The sequence below is a fragment of the Balaenoptera acutorostrata genome, chromosome 14, assembly GCF_949987535.1.
Source record: "Balaenoptera acutorostrata chromosome 14, mBalAcu1.1, whole genome shotgun sequence".
Taxonomy (NCBI): domain Eukaryota; kingdom Metazoa; phylum Chordata; class Mammalia; order Artiodactyla; family Balaenopteridae; genus Balaenoptera; species Balaenoptera acutorostrata.
This window is the reverse complement of record NC_080077.1, coordinates 8,035,733-8,057,016: the sequence shown is the minus strand read 5'-3', so window position 1 is coordinate 8,057,016 and position 21,284 is coordinate 8,035,733. Positions and strand designations below refer to the sequence as shown.

The 21,284-nt window shown below is 51.1% G+C and overlaps 1 protein-coding gene across 1 annotated transcript; it reads left to right on the top strand.

The window, feature by feature from the left end:
• Window positions 1-1,234: 1,234 nt before the first annotated feature.
• Window positions 1,235-20,665, top strand: PNLDC1 (PARN like ribonuclease domain containing exonuclease 1). The gene is made up of 19 exons (XM_007186098.2): window positions 1,235-1,310; window positions 1,714-1,771; window positions 2,065-2,138; window positions 3,667-3,706; window positions 4,458-4,581; window positions 4,764-4,852; window positions 6,143-6,243; window positions 7,972-8,048; window positions 8,235-8,378; window positions 8,909-8,978; window positions 10,576-10,661; window positions 11,884-11,939; window positions 15,408-15,472; window positions 15,907-15,960; window positions 16,152-16,194; window positions 18,519-18,618; window positions 18,951-19,126; window positions 19,232-19,330; window positions 20,489-20,665. Exons 1-19 carry the CDS (start codon window positions 1,235-1,237, stop codon window positions 20,550-20,552), a joined length of 1,596 nt encoding a protein of 531 aa, XP_007186160.2. The 3' UTR covers window positions 20,553-20,665.
• Window positions 20,666-21,284: the final 619 nt, after the last annotated feature.

Genomic DNA, 21,284 nt, shown 5'->3' with positions numbered 1-21,284 from the left:
AATTGAAGTGGGGTAGATGGGAATCATGGCGGGTCTCTTAAATGAGTGACTAAATCAAAGTAAGGTGTTAACTGATTCTGGCTATTTAAGACAAATGCGAAGACGAAGAACCGGTAAGCAGTTAAAGTGGCTTCTAGAGCATTTCCCCCCTACATTTGAAATGTGTATTCCCAATTGTATATTTATACAGAAGTGAAATAACATCGCTATTGTTAATCTGAGTATTAAGTGTATTATTATTTTAACAAGAAATATGTATGCACCAACATTTTTTAAAACTTTGATTCATTCTGAGAGGCCTTCAGAGTGCAATGGCTTAGTAGTCCCCTTTTGATCAACAGATACCCCAGTGGAGACATTTACAAGTATATAGTATAGTTCTAATATTTTCTTCCCTCATCTTAAAGATTGGAGCATCTCACTTTGAAGACCACAGTTCTAGAAGGCTGTTCAGACAAGTCTAGAATTCAGGGGAGGATGCAAACAAGACCACGGACTGGAGTAGTGTGGCTTTGGAAATGGACAGTGACCAAAATAGGGTTCACCTGTAAGGGACGCCATAGGTAGGGATTTTTTCTGCAAGGCCTATGATGTAGATCATCTCTGTACCAAGAACTCCTTCAGTTTGATGGGCAATTTTTGAGGCTTTGTGTGGCAAGTTTGATGCAAGGTATTACAAAGGCAGCAATGATGCAAAATAGAGAGGGAGAAGGCGGGGTGTTGGGGAGGAGATGGAACAGACCGATGTTGGCTGCGATGACCAAGTTGGGAGGAAGTGCGGATTTGGAAAACCGACAAGATGCGGTCCCTCTATCCCCGCACCGTAGCTGCAGTACCTGATCTACTGCAATTCCTTCAGGTGCTGTTTACCGGTCCGTTCCTACTGTTTCAGGCTCTTCTTTTTCCTACCATTGCTCTTCACATTCTACCTAAATGCTATTCTCCCCTTGCAGGGATTGAGAAGAAATTGCTGCGGAGCAAGGTAAATGGCCTTTGAGCGCCAGGGCGGTCTTAACTAAGCTTCCCTTCACCCTAGGGGGCCAAGTGTAAGATCAAACGCCCGTGGGCGGGCAGGTGGCCGACACCGCCCTCCGCCGGTCAGAGGCCCCCGGAGCTGGTGGTGGCGCGCGGGGGCATCCGGTTTCCCCGCCGCGAGCCCTTTAAGGCGGCGGCGCGGCGGAAGCGCGTGGCAGCACGTGGCCGCGCTGGGCGCCCGCGGCCGAGCTGCGTGGCCATGGACGTGGGCGCCGATGAGTTCGAGCAGAGCCTCCCTCTGTTGCAGGAGCTCGTCCTGGGCGCGGACTTCGTGGGTAAGGCGCCGGGATTCCGGGCCTCGTCGCCGCAGCCCCCTGGCCGGCGGGAGGGTGTGGCTCGGGCGGGACACGGCGGAGAGGTGAGGCCCGGCCGGGTGGTTGCCAGACTGCAGGGGGCTCAAACAGGGCCCCTCCGCAGGACAGGGGGGTTCCTTCTCGGGCCTGGGGGTTGGGATGTTAGGCAGCAGTTACAGCCTTGGCCCCAGTGTGGTCCAGGTGGAACGGGGTGGCCTGGCTTGTCCTTGCTTTGGCTCCCTCTGTTCTCCCTTCTTGACCTCACCTGGCCTCTTGAGCACCAAGAAGGTGAGCCAGAACTTTTGCCGCCTGCAGCGTTTACAGCACCAAGAGCCTTGCGATGGCCTGCGCCTGGGGACTCTTGTCCTTCTTGCCTCCCCTGCAGGTCTAGACATAGAGTTCACCGGCCTTCGTTCTAACCTGTCCGGGCCCCAGCAGATCAGGTAAAGCTAAAACTGCCTTAGAGCTGAACTGGAGAGGTTCTCTGCCGCGCTCTTCTGGATGACACCCTGGCCGGCCAGCATTGTTTCTCGACGGGCACCCTGTTGGCATTGGGCGGGCAGGACAACATTTTGTGTGGGGTTTGGGGACCTGGCCCTTGTCCACGAAACGCTGGTTCCCTGGTTGTAACAAGGAAAGGGCTGCCCGTGGTTGACAGGTGCTGATCCGGCATGGAGGCTGTGCTGCCTTGATGCCATCTGCTTGCCTCTGCACTGAGATGCCTATTTTTTCACAGTCTGTTTGACTTGCCATCAGAGTGGTATCTAAAGACCCGTCAGAGTGTTCAGCAGTTCACCATCTGTCAGATTGGTGAGTTTAATCTTCAGCTGTTTCTTATAAGTTACTGAAATAGAGACTTTTTTTCTTTTTTTAAATTGTCTTTGTGTTTCCTACTGGTAAAACAGCTTTGGCGCCTTTGTGAGACACTGGCTATCGTTTTGCATGCTCATTTGGTTTTTGGCCGTGTCATGCCTGCGAGACCTAACACTTCAGAATAAGCAGAAACGTGATCTCCATGCTTAAATCAACATTAAGGAACTTGTACCATCTTTCAGGGAAAAATTTGTATGTTTTCTTTAAACAAAAATCATATACAAGATCATACTATAAACCTGTTGTTCTGCAACTTTTTTTTTCTTCCCCACTACTGGGGTTTAGAGATCTTTCTATATCAGCTTATACAGATTTCCTGTTTGTTTTTAACAGTTGCATAGCACTCCAAACTGAATGTATCTGTTGGCTCTCTCACCTAATGATGAGTACTTTGATAACCATTTGTATGTGATGAAACAGGGTTGCATTGACTGTCTTGGTGTTTATATATTACCGTGCATTTGTGAATGTATGTGTTTGGTATACTTGTAGCAGTGGAGTATGTGCATTAAAGTATTGATTTGTTGTCAAACTATTGCTCTTCCTACCAACCATCTGAGAAGTTTACAGAGACTTAACACTAACAGGGAATGTGTCTGTTTCCCTCACTCACACTGGGTATTACCAGTCTTAATTTTTTGCCCACCTGGTAGAGGAAAAATGATCTAAAATTATTGTCCTGATTTACATTTTTAATACAGGATCAACAAACTTTTTCTGTAAAGGGCTAAACTAAGTATTTTAGGTTTTGCAGGCTGTACTGTCTCTGTTACAACTACTCAGTGCTGCCCTTGTTAATGAGAAATCAGCTGTAGTTAATACACAAATGAATGAGCATAGCTGTATTTCAATAAAACTTTATTTACAAAACAGGTCATGAGACATTTAGTGATTCTTTTCCTGTGAATGATGGTGAACACCCGTGTGTGTGTGTGTTTTGCTCTGTGTCCTTGTCCTTTGCTATTTTTCTATTGTGATTGTTTTTCTTAATTGTGAGACCTCTTTGAAAGTAAGGGAAACAGCACTTCGATGCATTTGTATTGTTTTCCCCCTACTTCGAAGTCTTTTTCACTTTGTGGTCTTTTTAGCAGTACAGACATTTTAAAGCAATTAAATGTATAAATCTTCATAGATTTTAGTGTTTCCTCTTTTTTTTCTTTTATTATCCCTTTTTTCTCTTTTTTTTTCTTAGTGTTTCCTCTTACTAGTTTTAAAACCATAAAAGTGTCAATTTAATATTCTGTCTTTGAACAACCATTCACAATTATATTTCAGTAATTTCCGTGTGAATGCAATTTGACAGTTCTCATGTTTTGACTCTTTTCTTCATTTCTTTCTTTTTTAGAAGTTATCCTAAAGCTTGTACAATAACTTTGGGTGCAAAGTACTGTTCAGAAGTTTTTCTGTAGTTAACTTCTGGTAGCTTTTCTTTTGGTATTCATTCCCTTTACCATCATTCTTCTAGGATTGTCTGTGTTTTCCAGTATTGAAGGCGAGTCAAACAAGTATGTATAAAGACCTTTGGCAAAACACATGGCTCTTGCCCATTTATCTTCTCCACCTGCCTCCCCCTTCAAATTCTGTGTCAGGCTCTGAAGCGCTTTGGCCCCGGGTGCTCTGTAGACTCTCCTGCTTCTGTGTCCTCCACCCCTCCTCCCCTGCCGATGCCGGCTGGTCCTTCAAGTCTCTCAAAGCAGCACCATCTCTGGGGGCCTTTCCCAACACCCCTGTACCTTTGGTGCTCCTTTCCCATTTCCTTGTCTCCTGTGTGTGCCTTCAGGATTGCAATTAACAGCGTTATAATGAGGGTGATGTACCTCCCAGACACCAGCAGTCAGAAAGGATGCTGAATGGCAGCCCTACTGTCTCAAATAGGGCGTCAGACTTTGTTCCCCAAGGGCAGGATCTCTGCCTTTTTTCATTGGCCGCCCCCGTGCCAGTAACAGTGCTTGAAATATAGCTGACATTCAAATACAGTGGACCCTTGAACAACACAGGGTTTGAGCTGCATGGGTCCACTTATACTCAGATTTTTTTTCACTAAAATGACGGTACCCATGTGTAGACACAGGGCAGACTGTAAATTATCTGCAGATTTTGACTGCATGAACGGTTGGCGCCCCTAACCCCCGTGTTGTTCAGGGGTCAACGGTACTTCTCAAGTGGAGGGAAGAGCCCACCCTGAAGCCTGCTGTGTGAGCCAGAGTTCTAAAACTGGTTTTCTTCTTTTTCTCCTTATGTGTATTTTTTTTCTAGGTATGTAGCCCATTCGTGTAACTTCTTTCTCTTCCCTACAACGTTTGGGATTTTGGATTCAGAGTTCTCTTTCCAGGCTTCTAGTGTTCAGTTTTTGAATCAGTATGGCTTCGATTATAACAAGGTACAGCATCGGAGGTGGGGACCGGGAAGGGTTGAAAGGCTATCTAGCCCACCTGGTCTGAATCCATTTCCTGTCCCCTTTCTGACTTGTCCTCGAAAAGCGGACAAGGAAGGTTTCTTTCCACTCTGCTGCCCGCACGGAGGGTGCCGCTGACTAGTTTCCTTGTCTGTTCCTATCTTTAGTTTCTCAAAAATGGAATCCCGTATATGAACGAAGAACAGGAGAAGAAAATTAAACACAGCATCCTGACTGGGAACTGGAGAGTTCGCAGGTAAAGCCTGCTTCTCCGGGTGCTTTGCGGGTTTCTTTGCTGCTGGTGTGTTTCTGGCTTTCCTGTGCGTAGACATGCCTTCTCCAGGACAGGGTGACCTCACTCCATCACCTTTAGCTGGCGTGGCTTCCTCGACCTGCGCTCAGTCGAACACAACAGCCCGAAGTGCTGGTGATGCCGTTCTTAGGCCTGAGATAAGAAACCTCTCACTGTTTAGCGTGTGATTTTAGTGTTTAACAATGAAGGGGAGAAGGAACTGACTGTGAATTTGGTACTCAAAGAGGCAGGAACTCCATTCCAGCGCTAGAGGGGAAAATGGCTCCGTTGGCCTCCCTGTGAGATGTTGTGTTGGCCTCCCACGTGATCTTAGGGATTTTTCAAGGTAAATCACAGGTAGCCTTGACCAGGTAGTCCCATGCCTTGGCTTGGGCGTGTTGCCCCACGTGCTTGACGCGGCTGTGTTCCCCGGGGCAGGATCTCTGCCTTTTTCCTTTGGCCTCCAGTACCTGTTGTTGTACTTGAAACCCGGTCGTGCTGGAGAGCTGGGGCCAGGCCTGCACAGCCGCGCTGTGTGCTGGAAGGAGCAGGTCCCCCGGGCCCACACAGGCCCTGCTGTCCGCTAGTTGTGTGGTTTTGAACCAGTCCTCTAAGCCCTTTGAGCTTGAGACTCTTTGCCTGTGTCAAGAAGGGGTTAAATTAGACAGCTTTTAGTTCTGGAATGTTATGATTATCTGGTCCAGATAATTATGTAATGTGGGATTTTTTTTTTTTATCTCCGTTTGTGGTTTTATATAAAAATACCTTTTGGAAGGGAAAAACAACTTGAATTTTTAATCTTCTGTTATTTTCAAGTGTTGGAGAAAAGTCTTTCCTTTTCTCAACATAACATCGTGTTCTTCTATGTCTAACGCGGGAGAAGATGTACTTACCAAAGTTCCTGTCTTTTCCGTGCTTCACCAGATGGTGCTTTTTCACCTCTGAGAGCAGAATTGAGAAGACAGGCCTGATAGTGTCGCGCAGTGCTGGCTGCATCCCAGTGCCCTCCCGCCCGTAGGCCCGTCCGAGGGAGGGACGGAAGGGCTCCTGAGGACAGACCGGAGGGTAGAGGCCAAGCGATTGGCTTCCTGTTGCAAAACAAGACTCGGAAAAGAAATGGTCTTTTGGGGGTCCATTTTCTTGCCGAGATCACGGTGTTAAAACGGGAGCCTTCAGAAGCCTCTCCCACGTTGGCGTTGTCTCATGGTTCTGTGGTCTTCCCCAGCATCCCCACTTCACTGTGCCCATTTTCAGTTCTCTGGATAAAGACCAAATCAAGGCGGTGATTGACGAGGTGACGCGCTGGCTGGTCCTGGCAGAGGAAGGCGACTGGACGACGCTCCCCGGTGTCACCGGTAGGCAGCAGGCGGCTCCCCGGCCTGGGAGCCGTGGAACCGGCCGCTGTCACGTGCTGCAGGATGGGGGCGCGTCCCTTCTCCCCCGGTGGATCCTGGGCGGCAGCTCAGCAGGCACATGGTCCTTGTGGTTCGGTAGAGCCCCGACCTCAATTCGGAGGTTGAAGGGTTTTCCACCGATCCTGAATTTTAAGGTTGAGGGAGTAAAGTTCCATTCAGAGCCATCCTTCTCATCCCAATCCTTGGTGCCCTATGGACTCTTGCTTTACTGTTGTCAATCTCTGAATTTCTCTGAATTTTCCCCCAACGGTACAATGTGGGATCACGATGGGCCTGCCCTAGATTAGCGGTTCTCAGCCCTGGTCGGTGGACCCCAGGGGTCTCTGAGACCCTTTCCAAGGGGTTCACAAGGTCAAAACTCTTGTCAGAATATCACTCGGCTGTCACTTGCCATTATCCTTGTGCCATTTGCGCTGACGGCCCCGCAGCAGCGGTGGGTAAAGCGGCCGACACCTCAGCACACGTGAAGGGAGGCGCGTCCGACCGCGCTGGTAGTCGTATTCTTTGTTACTGCTTCCAGTTTTAAAAAATTCCAGTTTTACTTGGAATTTAGTGAAATAATAATTCTTTGTAGTGAAATAATAATTCTTAATTTTGTTAAATCTCAACATTTGATTGCTCATCTTTTAAAATATTCCGTGTATCAAAATAGGTACAGAAAAAATAAATGTTCATGAAACATTGCTGCTGCTTACCGAGGTACAGCGGTTGTCTTGAGCAAAAGCACTTGTGCAGGTTTTTGTGTTGAGAGCTGAATTAGCTCCCTTTTATTTACTTATTTATTTAAAGGCATATATATATATATATATATATATATACACACACACACATTTTTTTTTTTCTTTTTTTGTTGGGCCATGCCGCATGGCTTGTGGGATCTTAGTTCCCCGACCAGGGATTGAACCCTGGGCCCTCCCTCCGCAGTGAAAATGCCGAGTCCTAACCACTGAACCGCCAGGGAATTCCCCTGAGGAATATAATTTTTACTTGAAGGGACTGACTGTTTATTTGAATGTGGGTATTTTCAATCACTTCCTCAAGTGAAAAAAGTAAGCCTTGTCTTCAGGGAGACTAACAGTATTTGCTAGAGATGAAATTTGAGCTTTCAATAAAAGACTGGAATTTTGGAAAACTTGCATCTGTCACCGTAAGCTTGACAGCTTTATGAGACCTTTCTAATGAGATCAGTGGCCATATGTACAAGTGTCTTTTGATGGTATTGTATGATATGTGAACATTTGGACGATGTGTATAACTCAGGAAACCAGTGTTCTCCAAATAACCACCGCAGGATGTTACAAAATCATGGGCAAAAGTGTAATGGGTTTATTATTTTTAAAACTTGGCGATTTTGAATTTCACGTATAGTTTTAATTTCTAACATGATGAATATCAAGACCTGTACCCACCCCACACACACAAAGACTCTTTGGGGTCCTCAATTTAAGAGTGGCCCCGAGATCAGAAACGTCAAGAAAGCTGCCCTAGATCATGCCGTGCCATCCCTGTCGCTTGGCCTCGTGGGCTTGGGTATACCTAAGAGCTGTCTTTCCACTTGATCCATCCATCTCTCAGCCGCTTTTCCTCTCGGGCTTCTCTTGAGGGGAAGGTGGACTGCTGTTCCAGGATCTGCAGTGGTTCTCTGCAAGCCTTGTTTCCTTGCTGCAGGCTTCCAGGCCTTCGAGGTCCAGCTTGTGCTGAGGAAGGCCCTCCCTGACATCTGGACGGTGATGAAAGACGAGGGGGTGAGTTCCCACCTGGAGGGGGGCAGCCTCGGTGGCTCTATCATTTCTCTCTCATCTGGCCAAATCTGGCCTCTGTGAAAGGCTTCTTCTCCCCCCCCCCCTACCTTTTGAGATGAAGGACCACTTTTTTGGCCCCATTCCCAGGAACCCAGGATACAGGGACCTTGTCTCTACTTCTCCTTGCAGGTGACAGTGAAGAAAGTGAGTAAGCAGCATCGCTGGTATCTTGAGAACACCTCTTGCGATCGAGAGAGCTGTTGGAAGGAGAAGATTCTTCTCTCTGCGAGGGGTTTTTCGGTGTTTTTCCAGATGCTGGTGAAAGCCCAGAAGGTAGGGAAAAAATATCTCTTTCCTTGGTCTTTAGCAGTCTTTTGTATTTTTGGCTGTAGGTACTAATGGGGCCTTCGACAGTAAACTAAGATTCCTTAAGATAAGTGACTTCCTTTTTGTTAACTGGCTTTACGGATCTAACCTTGCTTTCACAAAATCATGACAGATTAATTTGGGGAAAGACTGTCCCTATGAAATATTACTAGTTCCTTGCTCCTTTCAGACACATGGGCATGTCAGTACTAATTGACCTAAAACTACTTGGGGACTGCACATGTCTGCTTCACAGCTTAGATTCCCAGTGCAGCCCGGGCCTCGAGTCCCTCTGACTCGCTGCTTTGCTTTTCTGGCATTTAAGCAGTCAGGCTGCCTTTCATGGGAGTGGAATGCAGGTGGGGATGGGATTACCATGTTGCCAGAACGCAGTGGGTTCTAAAGCTACACCCTCTGCCGGAGACAGCAGTTAGTCTGTGGCGTCTGTTTGATTTTTAAAATTCCATTTCTCTCACCCGTCGATTTCCTCCAAGTAGCCCTTAGTGGGACATAATATGATGATGGACCTGCTGCATCTCCATGAGAAGTTCTTCAGACCTCTCCCAGGTAGGCACAGACCCTCCTTCTCCTTCCTGTGATCTTAGCTTGCCATCTGGCAAGGGGATTGGCCCAGAATCGTGCCCCTGAGGGAGCCCCTACACACACAGCCGTCCCCAGGGCCTCACAGGTTTCCGGAGAGGTCGGGTACATCTGTGCCTGTTACCATTTTCCTGGAGCTGGGGGACTTTCTCCGGGAGAAAAACTTACATTTGAATTGATACTCTTCCCCCTCCTGTTACGGAAGTTGTTCAGTCTCATTGCATGAGACTTAGCAAAATCACAGACGTGCAGGGGACGTGTAATCACAGCTATAATCCTGACACTTTTTGCTTTTCCCTCTGTTGTGGCTTTTTACATATTTGACCACACTGCGTATATGATTTTGACTCTGGCTTTTTTTCACTTGCCAAAAGCATTTATTTATGTCATTAACCTAAAATCATTTAATGGCCACGTGGTACTGTCTTATGCCTGTCCCAGTCTTTTCCATGACTGATGCCATTGGACACACAGAAATGTGACATAGCAGTTAAAAGCGTGCATTCAGACGTCATGTTGAGGCCTCATCCCACCCTTGTTAGGTGCGCTCTCAAGCAAGTTACTTTAACGTGCCTGTTCTGTTTCCATGTCTGTACAACGGGGGAAATGGTATCAACAGTATCGATATCAGAGTTGTTAGGGGATTAAATGAACTAACGATGTACAGAGAACACTAGTGTAGATTGAAAGGGGTGAGAAGGTTCTAGGAGAGACTTCTCTAGGAAATGAATTGATAAAAAAGACACCTCAGTTTGAGCATCTTGAGAGAACTGGGGGAGAATTAAGGGTAAAATAATCACTCACCAAAAAACTAAGCAAACAACCAAACAAAAAAATGGCTGGAACAAAAGCTGTGCCAGAAAGGAAGTCACTGGAGGAGACCACCTGGCCCCTTGGTTAACAAGGCACAGGCGCTGGCAGTGGTGAGGGGTACGAGGTAGAATGGGTGATTATTTTCTTACCTCGTGGGAGTCAACAGTTAGTGAGTGCCCCAAACCGGGAAATCACCGAGCAGCATAAGCGTGTTATTTAGAGACGTGGGAATAAACACCCAAAGAAAAAATTGAAGGTCGTTGCCTTTGGGGAATAGGAAATGGGAGGGTAGTGAGAAGAGGGCTAGCAGAGGGGTTTGGGTTTGTTTGTTTTGCAGACAACTATATGCAGGTATAATTTTGATCAATACGTGAATTAATAGGTAATTTTAATCAAGGCACTTACAATTTTTAACTTACTGGATTCTTCTTTGAACAGTTATTTACAGACTTCATATCTGTCTTTCCAGTAATACCTCTTTCTCCCTTTTCCATTGGCTAGAGCTTTGCAAATTGCATTAACTAATGTTGGCCTGAATTTAGGAAAACAGTTTAGCTTTTGCTGTTACAAATGGTGATGTCAGGTTGGTTTGAGATTCAGAAATCCTTGAGGATTAGGAGTAAGGATGTTTTCAATTCCTATTTCGTTTTATTTGCTTTATTAGCCAGTGTTGGTGACAAGCTAGATTGGAGAATTTCTTCCCATTTTTACCAATGAACTCACTTCTGACTATCTGGGTCTTTCCCTTCAGAAAGCTATGATGAATTTAAGCTGAATATCCACAACCTATTTCCTGTTCTCATTGATACCAAAAATGTGACAAAGGATATCTGGAAGGTAATAAGTTAAACTGCTCTGGGGAAAGGAATGCTTCATTTGTTCCACTGACACTTAGCTTTCTCGTTCTTTTCAAAAATTGTTCCTTGAACCCTTTTCTCGTATTTTACAACCAGTATTGGTTTTCTTTTTTTATTCTACCACCTCTGAGTGATACTAGCTTATGTGTGATTTTTTTTTTTCTTTCCTTCATTCAAGTTCTCATGGTTTGACTTATGGTGTGTAGTTCACGGGCTTACTTAGATGACACAGCAGAACAACTTGCTCTAGAGCTTGGTGTATACACAGTGAGCGTTTGCAACGTGCTTAAAGAGCGTCAGGGTTGGGGGCAGGGATCCCACTTGAAAAATTTTATCTTTACTGAGCATTAGGGCCGTGGGATTTCAACGCAGACACATTAGAATCACCTGGGAGGGTAAATACTGACACTCAGACCCCACCTTCAGCTCCTCTGGTGTGGAGGGGCCGGGAGTGGCATTTCTACAGCTGCCAGGTGACTTCTGTTCTGCAGCTGAGGTTGTGTGGAGCAGGGAAGCACCCAGCTGGTTTAGAAGTTAAAACTGAGGAACCAAGAAAGGGGAACCAGATCAGTGTTGTAAATAAAGCTTTAAGCTGATCAGAATTAACTGTTCAGTAAGGAAACCACAAAAACGGCACTGGGTTACGTGGTACATCTTTGCCCAGAGACACACGTATTGCTCGTACCTCACGTATTTCTAGCTCTGACGGTGTCCTGTGACGCTGCCCATCTCCACGGAACGGAGTCCTAGAGCGAAGCGGGAAGGACGCGGGGGCTGATCTGAGGCAATTAGTGCAAACCAGTCTCCTCTGCACACGAGAGGAGGTGAACTCTAGGCCTTGGTGACCTGGCAGGGTCTTAGAGTACCTAGTGCCCTGCATAGTGTGTCCTTGGCCACGGTCTTGTGCCTTGGAGTCCTGTGTTCCTCAAACCCCTAAAACACTGTCTTTGAAGGAAGTTGCTGTGTTGTGTTTGTGGCAGTTTTCTTAGGCTGGGTTGCCGGGTCCCTTATAGGAAACCCAAGGACACTAGGCACCCTGACATCCGAATTAAGGAATAAAGATAGGTGTGTGTGAAGAGAGAGGAGTTTATAGGAGTTTGCATTTTCCAGGTCATTTTAATGGTCATTTGGTAATACCTGAAGCAGATAATAAACATAACCACAAATGTCTTATTCTCCCAAATTTGTTTTCCATATTACAGGAACTGAATTTCCCAAGGGCTTCAAATCTTTCAGAAGTTTATGAATTCCTAAACAGGTAAGGAAGCTGTTTTTCAGAGCTGCTTATAGATCAGGGGTTCTCACTTGGGGCGATTTTGCTCCCCAGGACACATTTGGCAACAGTGAGATGTTTTTCGTCGTTACAGATCAGGGGTGCTACTGGTACCTAGTGAGTAGAGGCCAGGATGCACAGGACAACCCCCAACCCAAAGAATTCTCCAGCCCCAAATGTTACTGGTGCTGAGGTTGCGAAACCCCCTTCTGGAGGGGAAGGGGCCTGGTAAAATACCTACAGCTGTTTAATTATCTGGTGTTTTCTATTGGCCAGGGTTTTATTTTTCCTGTGATCTGTTTGATTATTGGAGTGATAAGCTCCATGGGAACAGATTTTGTTCTTCTTTTGGACCCTGATGTCTCTCTCAGGCCTACAGCAGTGCGAGGCATAGTAGGTGCACATTAAACACGGGTGAGTGAACGGTCCTAGTACCTGGTGAGTTCCTGCCCTTCCTACAGGAGCAGCGACCCTGTCTTCCCTCATGTCCCAGCCACGCTGCGGGCATGTGCTGGCGGGAGCGTGTTGCCTGGAAGGGCTGGAGTGGACGGGGGGCTGCTCTGCCCGCTCCTTTGTCCCCAACTGGGGGGACCAGCAAACCAGAGCGGGGAGAGGGTGGCGTCGGCGGCAGTTGAAGGTGAGACCTTTTTGAAAAGAAGCTGTGTCTCTGCGGCTCACTGTCCTCCAGCCACCGGCACGGGGGCCCCTGCAGATGCCTGGCCAGAGCCTCACTGGCCTCTTGACTCTCCAATAGATGCTCTTTTCTACTCGTGGCATCAGTTATTTCCGACATGCTCGTCTCCTCTGGCCCCTTGTGCTTCATCTCTTCCTTTCTCAGACGGCCCTCCTGGTCCTCATTTCTAAGAAGGAAACAAGAGGCCAGAGGCGGGAGTCTCTCAACCTACTGCAGACACGTGCGCAGTGCTGTCGTCTTCGCCACTGTCTCTCCCGTCAGCCCGCACGCAGGAACGCCTACAGTGTACGGGGCCAAGGCACGGAGGGCTGCCCTCCCGCGGCCTGTCCATCCTCCCGGCCCTGCACCTTCCCTCCGCTCAGCAGCCTCCCTGCCCTTCGCGCCCCCCTGACCCCCGCCGTGTCCTCAGCCTCTCCCTCTGCATCAGCATTTTTCTTCCAACTCAGAAAACATGAAGGTCCCCTCGGTCTCCCCTCCTGCCACCACTGTCCTTGTCCTCTCTTCACAACAAGCCTCTTCAGAAGCCTCGTCTTCTCCTGGGCCCACTGAGGTCAGGTTGCCTCCCCTCCACGGAACCCGATCTGGGTGTCGGGGTCCAGCTGATGGGAAGATGCACACAGGCGTTTGGAACAGGGCGCGGCAGGCGGTCGTGCTCAGTGTTAACTTCTCTCTGGCGTCTGACACCCTGGGCCCCTCGCCCCCCTTCCCTGCTGTTGCGCCCTCTCCCGGCTTTCTCTTATTTTCTGGTGAGTGTTTTAATCTCTTCCTTGCGGGCTCTCGTTCTTCCACGCGTCCCTTACATCTTTCCAGGGTCCCCACTGCCCTCTTCGTCCTCGTTACCGTGCCCCTGGGTGACTGAATCCACCCGCCCCCAGCCTCGGTGACCACCACGTCTGTGCCACCGCGGCTCCGGGCTCCTCGTGTCCTGACCGTCTTCTGGTTGTTCCTGCACCACGTGGCCGCAGACACCTCTGCTCGGCCCTCGCCTCTGTCCATCAAAGCCGCTCCCGTGTCTGGAGCAACTTCTGTCACGTCCTGACGGCGGCGCCGTGCCGATGGCTCGTGTGCAGGTGTGAGAGAGAGTCTTGTTTTCAGTACGCAGGCTCTGCACCGAGACTTGCTGGGTGTAAATCCCAGCTTTGCCTCTCACTAGCTTTGTGAGTCACCTTGAGAGTGCGACTTGACCTCTGTATGCCTCGGTTCTCCCATCCGAAATGAGGAAAGCACTGCGCGTAGCTCCCACGCCGGCTGTGAGGATTCCACCGGCTCACACGTGGGAGGGGCTTCGAGCCGTGCCTGCGCTTGGTCCACACTTGGGAAACGTCAGCCGCTGGGGTGGTGGCCGGCAGGCCCCCAGAGCGATGGCTGCCTTGCGGCTTAGGAGCACATGAGGAAATTAGGCTTCAGAGATGTGAAGCGTATAGAGAGGTACCGATAGATTCTGTTGGAAAACAGATGAAGGGAAGGTTTCCCTGTCGAATGCCAGCCCCGTTCACCCACGTGCCAGAGCTGAGACCTGGAAGGGGACCCAGAGCTGGGCCACTGGTGTCCTCTAGTCAAGGCCTGTTGCTTTTACTCCCTAAATGTCCTGGAAACCGGTTCCTTTTTCCGCACCCCCAGGATCATTGCCTTCCCTGAGGCCTTTATTTTTATTCCAGTGGTGGTAGTAGCCCCTCCCCGGTTAGCTTGGTGGCCTGACCTACTTTATCTGCCATGCTGCCACTTGAGTGATCTTTTAAAATGTGAACTTGACCATTTTTCTGGTCAGCGTCTTCCTGTGGTTCCTGAAGCCCCGTCCATAACGTTCGAGCTCTTTCCTGGCCCCTGCCCTTCACTGCGGGCTTCGCCCTTTCCCTCGCTGTCTCTGCCTGCTCTTCTCTTGGCTTGAAGTGCCTGGCGCTGCCCCATTTCCTCAACCAGGTGAGTCACGGGGGTTCAGGACTCTCCTGTAGGACCACCAACTTCAGGAAGCCTTCCCTCCCGAAGGCCTGTCCCTCGATAGCCAGGCGTGCACTGCTCACACCTCGGGCGTCGCATTTCTAGGACGCGCTGGACAGCAAGCTCCCGGGGGCAGAGCCAACATAGGGTTTATCCTGATGCCCAGGCTGGGGTCCCGCGTCTGGTAAATGCTCAGAATGACCCGGTTGGAGCCTCTGGCTCTGCTGTTCTTTCATCTGTCCCGTCGCCTGGTTACCAAGACCTGTCTGCCCATGCCTGGATCCGTGTTTTGTTTTGTTTGTTTGTTTTATTTTATATTAGAGCTGTGTTTTTTTTTTTGTTTTTTTTTTTTTATTTATTTACTTTTGGCTGCGTTGAGACTTCGTTGCTTTGCCCAGGCTTTCTCTAGTTACGGCAAACGGGGCTACTCTTCGTTGCGGTGTGTGGGCTTCTCATCTCGCTGGCTTCTCTTGTTGTGGAGCACGGGCTCTAGGTGCGCGGGCTTCAGTAGTTGTGGCACGTGGGCTTCAGTAGTTGTGGCTCGCGGGCTCTAGAGCGCAGGCTCAGTAGTTGTGGAGCACGGGCTTAGTTGCTCCGCGGCATGTGGGATCTTCCCAGACCAGGGCTCGAACCCATGTCCTCTGCATTGGCAGGCGGATTCTTAACCACTGCACCACCAGGGAAGTCCCTAGAGCTGTGTTTTGTTGTGATTTTCAAGGAGTCCCAGTACTGAGGACATTTTTATTTGTTGAGAGGATGAGGGGAGAACAGAAAGGATTGTTGTCAGTGAACGTTTTTTATCTATTTTTCTTCTCGAATAGTGACTTGAATCCCACCAAGAATTCTGGGCCAGTGATTATTCACGCGAGCAGATGTGAAAAATACGGTACGTATGTTCGCCTGAGCCGTGCTCCTCCGAGGTTGGCACGGCTTTGAGGTGCTGGACCTCAAGCCGGGTCTCCACGTGGCAGGTGTGGGAGGGCCGGGAGGGGCTTTTCCCGCGCCGTGTCCATGTTATAACTGCCCGATCGAAAGGAGCCATGCCAGACGGCGTCGGAGGTCCCGGGGGCGTCCGTCTGTCCGGAAGCCCTGTGCTTCCGCCTCCCGTGGGCGCTCTTGCTGCCGTGGGGAGGTCCTAGGTCACAGTGGGGTATGGCTGAGAGAAGGGTGCGTGGTCTCTGCAGGAACAACCGTTAGCTGGCTGTGTGTGCACAGCCGACGTGGGTGTGGAACCGGGGCGGGGTTGGGGGAGAGTCCTTTCCCGGGCTGTGTTCTAATCGCTGCTTGACTGTCTCTCCTGCTTCTGGAAAAACACTTCAGCTGAGACCAAGTGTCCCCATGAAGCAGCGTACGATGCCTTCCTGTGCGGATCAGGTGAGAGTTGCTGCCCTTTTAAGGGGAGACCCCTGTCTTGTTTTCAATCATTCTCCGCCATCCCTGGGTCCCCCCCCGTTTACTTCCAGGTGGGTGGCACATGTGGAAATAAGGCCTGAGTTTGCATATTTTGATAAGGTGATCAGGTTGTGCCTTGATGTCTGTCACATTTCTAGCTTCTTTTTTTCCAGTTCTTTTGAAAGTGGCCCACTTGCTCCTGTGGAGAGTGCACGGGTGAGTGTTCCCTTCATCCTGTGATCTCATCAGTGGTCAGGACTTGTTGAGCCCTCACTGTAAACCAAGACCTCGGGGCTCCCACACACTCCCAAAGAAGGAGGATGCAAGTGTCATTGTGTAAATGACACATTTATGGAAGCAGCCCTTTTCCATAGGCGGCCTTTCCCAGCCTTCCTCCCCGCCCTGGGGCTGGTCCCGGCCCCCCCCCCCCACCTCCTGTGTCGGCCTTGGGAAAAGTCACGGTCAGGACGCCGAGGCAGTGGGTCAGGCTTGGGCTCCGCACCCGCCCCAGTGCTCCCGGGGCAGTGTGCTTGCTTCGTCTGTTGCCCTCCCGTTTCCTCGTATCGTGTAAACCGTGGTGAGGTAGGAGGGCAAAGCATATAGGCCAACACATGATCCATCCTCGGGGTTCACACAGGCTGGGGAGAAGGGCAGTGACTTGGAATAAGGCGCACAGGGGAAGGGCTCTTAAAACCTCAAATTGGAATCTGAAGTGCGTTTTCTCGGGGCGGCGTCATCCTGATGCCGGCAGTGCTGGCCTCGCGGGCACCAGCCCCTCACGTGGACTGTGCGTTCTGTGGTACCATCCTTGCTGCGCACACGTGTTAAGTCGGATTTAGGGACTTCCCTGGCGGTCCAGTGGTTGAGACTCTGTGCGTCCAATGCAGGGGGCCCGGGTTCGATCCCTGGTTGGAGAACTAAGATCCCACATGCTGCGCAGCACGGCCGAAATAAAGTAACAGAAACAAACAAAAAAACGCAACATGAGACACCTCGTGCCATAAATTCAAGAGGGTATTTTTAAAAAACAAAAAAAAAAAAAGTAGGATTTAGCAGGCCAGGGGAAGGAGCTGACCAAAACTGTGTTGTTTGGGACTGACCTAAACATTTTCAGGCTGTACCCTGTTAATGTGGGTACTGCCTAACTTGTCTGTTTTGGTAAAGGGTATTATACATAGAAATAGCCTGTGACGCATTGATGTGAGGCTTATAGCTTCAGTAAGAAACCCCCGCCCCCGTCTCCTTCTTCCCTGTGCTCTGGCTGTGAGGGCAGCTAAGAGCACTGGAGCTTATCGGTGCCTTGGTACCTGGACCTTGTGTCCTTAATTTATTTATTTTTTAATTTTTAAAATTTTAAAATTTATTTATTTATTTATTTTTGGCTGCGTTGGGTTTTCGTTGCTGCTCACGGGCTTTCTCTAGTTGCAGCGAGCGGGGGCTGCTCTTCATTGTGGTGCGCGGGCCTCTCATTGCAGTGGCTTCCCTTGTGGCAGAGCACGGGCTCTAGGCTCGCGGGCTTCAGTAGTTGGGGCTCACGGGCTCTAGAGCGCAGGCTCAGTAGCTGTGGTGCACGGGCTTAGTTGCTCCGCGGCATGTGGGATCTTCCCGGACCAGGTCTCGAACCCGTGTCCCCTGCATTGGCCAGCGGATTCTTTTTTTTTTTTTTAAATTTTATTTATTTATTTATTTATTTATTTATTTATTTATTTATTTATTTATGGCTGTGTTGGGTCTTCGTTTCTGTGCGAGGTCTTTCTCTAGTTGCGGCGAGCGGGGGCCACTCTTCATCGCGGTGCGCGGGCCTCTCACTATCGCGGCCTCTCTTGCTGCGGAGCACAGGCTCCAGACGCGCAGGCTCAGTAATTGTGGCTCACGGGCCTAGTTGCTCCGCGGCATGTGGGATCTTCCCAGACCAGGGCTCGAACCCGTGTCCCCTGCATTGGCAGGCAGACTCTCAACCACTGCACCACCAGGGAAGCCCTGGCCGGCGGATTCTTAACCACTGCGCCACCAGGGAAGCCCCAATTTCTTTTAATCCTCAAAACCTAGAAACCCTCCCAGGTTTAGAGAAGCTCCGTAGCAGCCAGGCCTGCCTGGTGCCGAGGGCTGTGCTTTCTCGCGGGCCTGTGCTCAGGTGTGAGGTGGTGTCTGGGTGGAGGCGAGGCTGAGGCCGGACAAGGCTGTGGGGCGAGGGACGGCGTTGGGAGTCTCGTCGAGGGGCGATGGAGTGGACCTTCCTCTGAACAGGGCCCTCGGTCATCCTCTGAGCCTGGGGCTGATGTTTGTGAGCCATGGACCTTTACCAGACGGCCACCAACAGGTGGTGACCCCTGGAAGTTCTACCTTGGCTCAGGCCGTGGTGAGAGCTCGCGGGTCGTTTGGGGGAGGCCCCCCAACAGAAGTCCCAGAACCTGTGAGGGGAGGAGGGAGGGGCGTCTCGGGCAGCGCCTCGCCTGTTGTCACCAGCGCCGTAGCTGCGGCCGAGGACGTGGGACAGCCCCCCGTGGGCCTGAAGGCTTTGGGGCTTTCTGTCCTCGTAGGGCTCTTCCCATCTCCGAGCCCTCCTTCCCGCTGTACCTCGACGTGCTGGCTCCCTATGTGAACCGGGTGAATCTTATCCGAGCCGGGGTCCCCACGATCGTAAGTAGACTTCATTTCGCTCCCCCCATTCGGAGGCTGGAGGCAGCTTGGGGCTCTGGGGTCTATCAAGGGCTTCTGACGGCCACCAAACGCGGCCAGAGAGGGTGCGCACACCCCGCTAAGCCTGTTACTGTCTCCTGTGTTTTCCCGCCTGAACCAAGGTGAGCTCGCTCATTCCTTCCTCCTCTCCTCCCCCTCCCCCTCCCCCTCCCCCTCCCCCTCCCCCTCCCCACTGCACACAGGGCCTGTCCTAGTTTCTCTCTCAGGATTTTCCAGCTGGGTAGGTAGTCAGTAGGAACTGTGGAAAATCTGTTCTCCTGCCTGTCTTCTAGAATTTTTCGGGTCCAGATTGCCCCAGTATCCGCCCTCCCATCCTCGTCGTCACTGTCAGGAGGTGGCCCGGGGTCAGCGAGCAGCAAGTCTACCGCGAGTTTCAGAACCTCGGCAAGTTTGACGTCAGGAGACTGGTGGGGAGCCAGTTCCTGCTCCTGACCAATAAGTTTAAGGAGTAGGTGCCTCGGCTCTCAGCCCCCCGCTCTCCCACCCGCGGCCACTCCAGCCGCTCGGAGCAGGTGTGGTGCTTGCGCGCCTGACCGAGCCCTTCTTCCGGCAGCACCCGGAGCATCCTGAAGGAGTACAGGTGCCACCCCACCCTGCAGGTCTCCGTGTACCGCTACTGGAGACACTCCCCGAACGTCAGCTGCCTGTTACAGTAAGTGACCAGGACTGAGGCCGCTTCGGACTTGCCAGTGGTCCCAGCTGGGTGTGAGTCGAGCACAGCTCACTAGCCGGCGTGTGCTGGGGGAGGGCTCGTTGACCAGCACGCTGGACCAAACGTCATTCAGTAGCACTCAGCAGACGTTGCTCGAGCATGTGCTGTCTTCGGCACCGTCCTAGGTTCCAGGGCTTCATCTGTGGTTGAAACAAAACCCCCTGTTCTCGTGGAGCTCGCACTGGAGTGGGGGGGGGGGGGGTAATAAACGAGTGACCTGCATGGTCTGTTAGGGGTCGGGAGGCGGGAGGCCTGGGGGGAGGTTGGTCTTTAAAGGAGAAGATCGGGGCCCTCATAGAAGGCTGGGGTGGGTGTCGCTGGTGGGGAGTGAGCCAGGCAGGGCGATGCGGGTGGGGGACGGTGTCCAGGCCGAGGAGGCAGCGGGAGGGGCCCTCTTGGGGGCGCGGTGCTCCTGGTGTGAGGAGGGGCGGTGAGAAAGCTACTAGATGGGAACAAGGAGTAGCAGGCAAGGCTGCGGAAGTCGGCGGGTTGCGACCAGCAGAGGGCGCGGCTCAGGACTGCGGGAGAAGCTGGGTCGTCCGCCGGAGGTTCGGTGGCGCAGGGCTCTGCGTCGAGACGTTGGAGGACACAGGGCAGGGGGACGTCAGGAAGCCAGGTCACCTGGTCACACTGTTGGGCTGCGGCTTGGACTGCTTGGTGGCAGAGCGGGGGAGTCGGGGGTGGTGAAGGTGGGATCGGACAGACGGGAGCAGGGTCAAGTTGAAACCCAGGGTTTTTGGTCTGCGCAACTGGGAAGGCAGAGCTGCTGCTAAATGAGCTTGAAGGATTTGGGTTTCCCGTTAGGAGCCAGACCCGTGGAAAACCGCATCGTTGAAGAAGAAAGCTTGGCTGCCAGGCAGTCTGCTTCCTCCTCAGCCTCCAACGTAAATCACTAGGGAAGGTGCCCTCTGTGTCCCAGAGCCATTCTAGCCTCGAGAGAATGTTGGTGCCGGGAGAGGGATGGAGATAAAATAACATCCGGGCGAACGTAGTCGGGAAGGAAGAGGGGCCAGCCTGCGCCGGCGCTCTCACGCCTGCTGGGCGCGCGCGGGGCCTCCCGCGCCATCCAGGCCGCTGACCCGTGTCATTGTCTTGCAGGGTCTGTGGCGTAGTCACCACCTGGGCCTTTATCGCGTTTCTCCTGGGACGAGCTCGCCCCTGAGCGCAGCAAGGCCACCTGCAGTCCCGTCCTGTCTCCGCGCGATCCCGGGGCTGCTGTCCCGGCTTCTGTTTGTTCAGATCACATCCTACTTGCATATGGATCTGCGCGGTCCTTACGAGGAATTTTGTTATGTGTTGAATGTGAAATTCTGTAAATATTATCAACGATAAATCCTTTGTGTGTGGCCAAAACTTTTCTTTCTATAAATGACTGGGGAGAAGCCACACCTCTGGGAATTTGAGCTAATGTTGTTTGGGATGAGAAGGAACAAGGACATAAGTGGAGAGCCCAGAGCTGGGCTGCCATTTGCGGATTGGCAAATTGGGTGAATTTCCTGCGTTTCTGGTCAAGCAGGGCATTTACAGGGACACGAAAGTGACCTAAGTTCTGGTTTGCTGACTTGGAACCCAGGGCAGGAGTGGCTTCCTCTTGGGCCTAGAGAGTTATTTCGATGTCCTCATACACCCCCTCCCGTGTAGGGGGGGAAGCAGGTGCACCCCTATCTGGTCTCTGTCGGGATGGGCCCCCCAACCCCTGCTCAGAAAGACCCCAGGCGGGGCCCCCGGGCCTGCTCACTCTCTCTCTCTCTTCCCCACCCTGCTTCCTGGGGGGCAGATGGAAACGCTGGCTGATCTCTTACATCCCCACCGCACCTCGCTTTGTCGGGAGGCCCCCTGCAGCCATTTCTGTCACAGCCCCCTTAGCCCACTACTTGTCACTCCAGAAGAACTA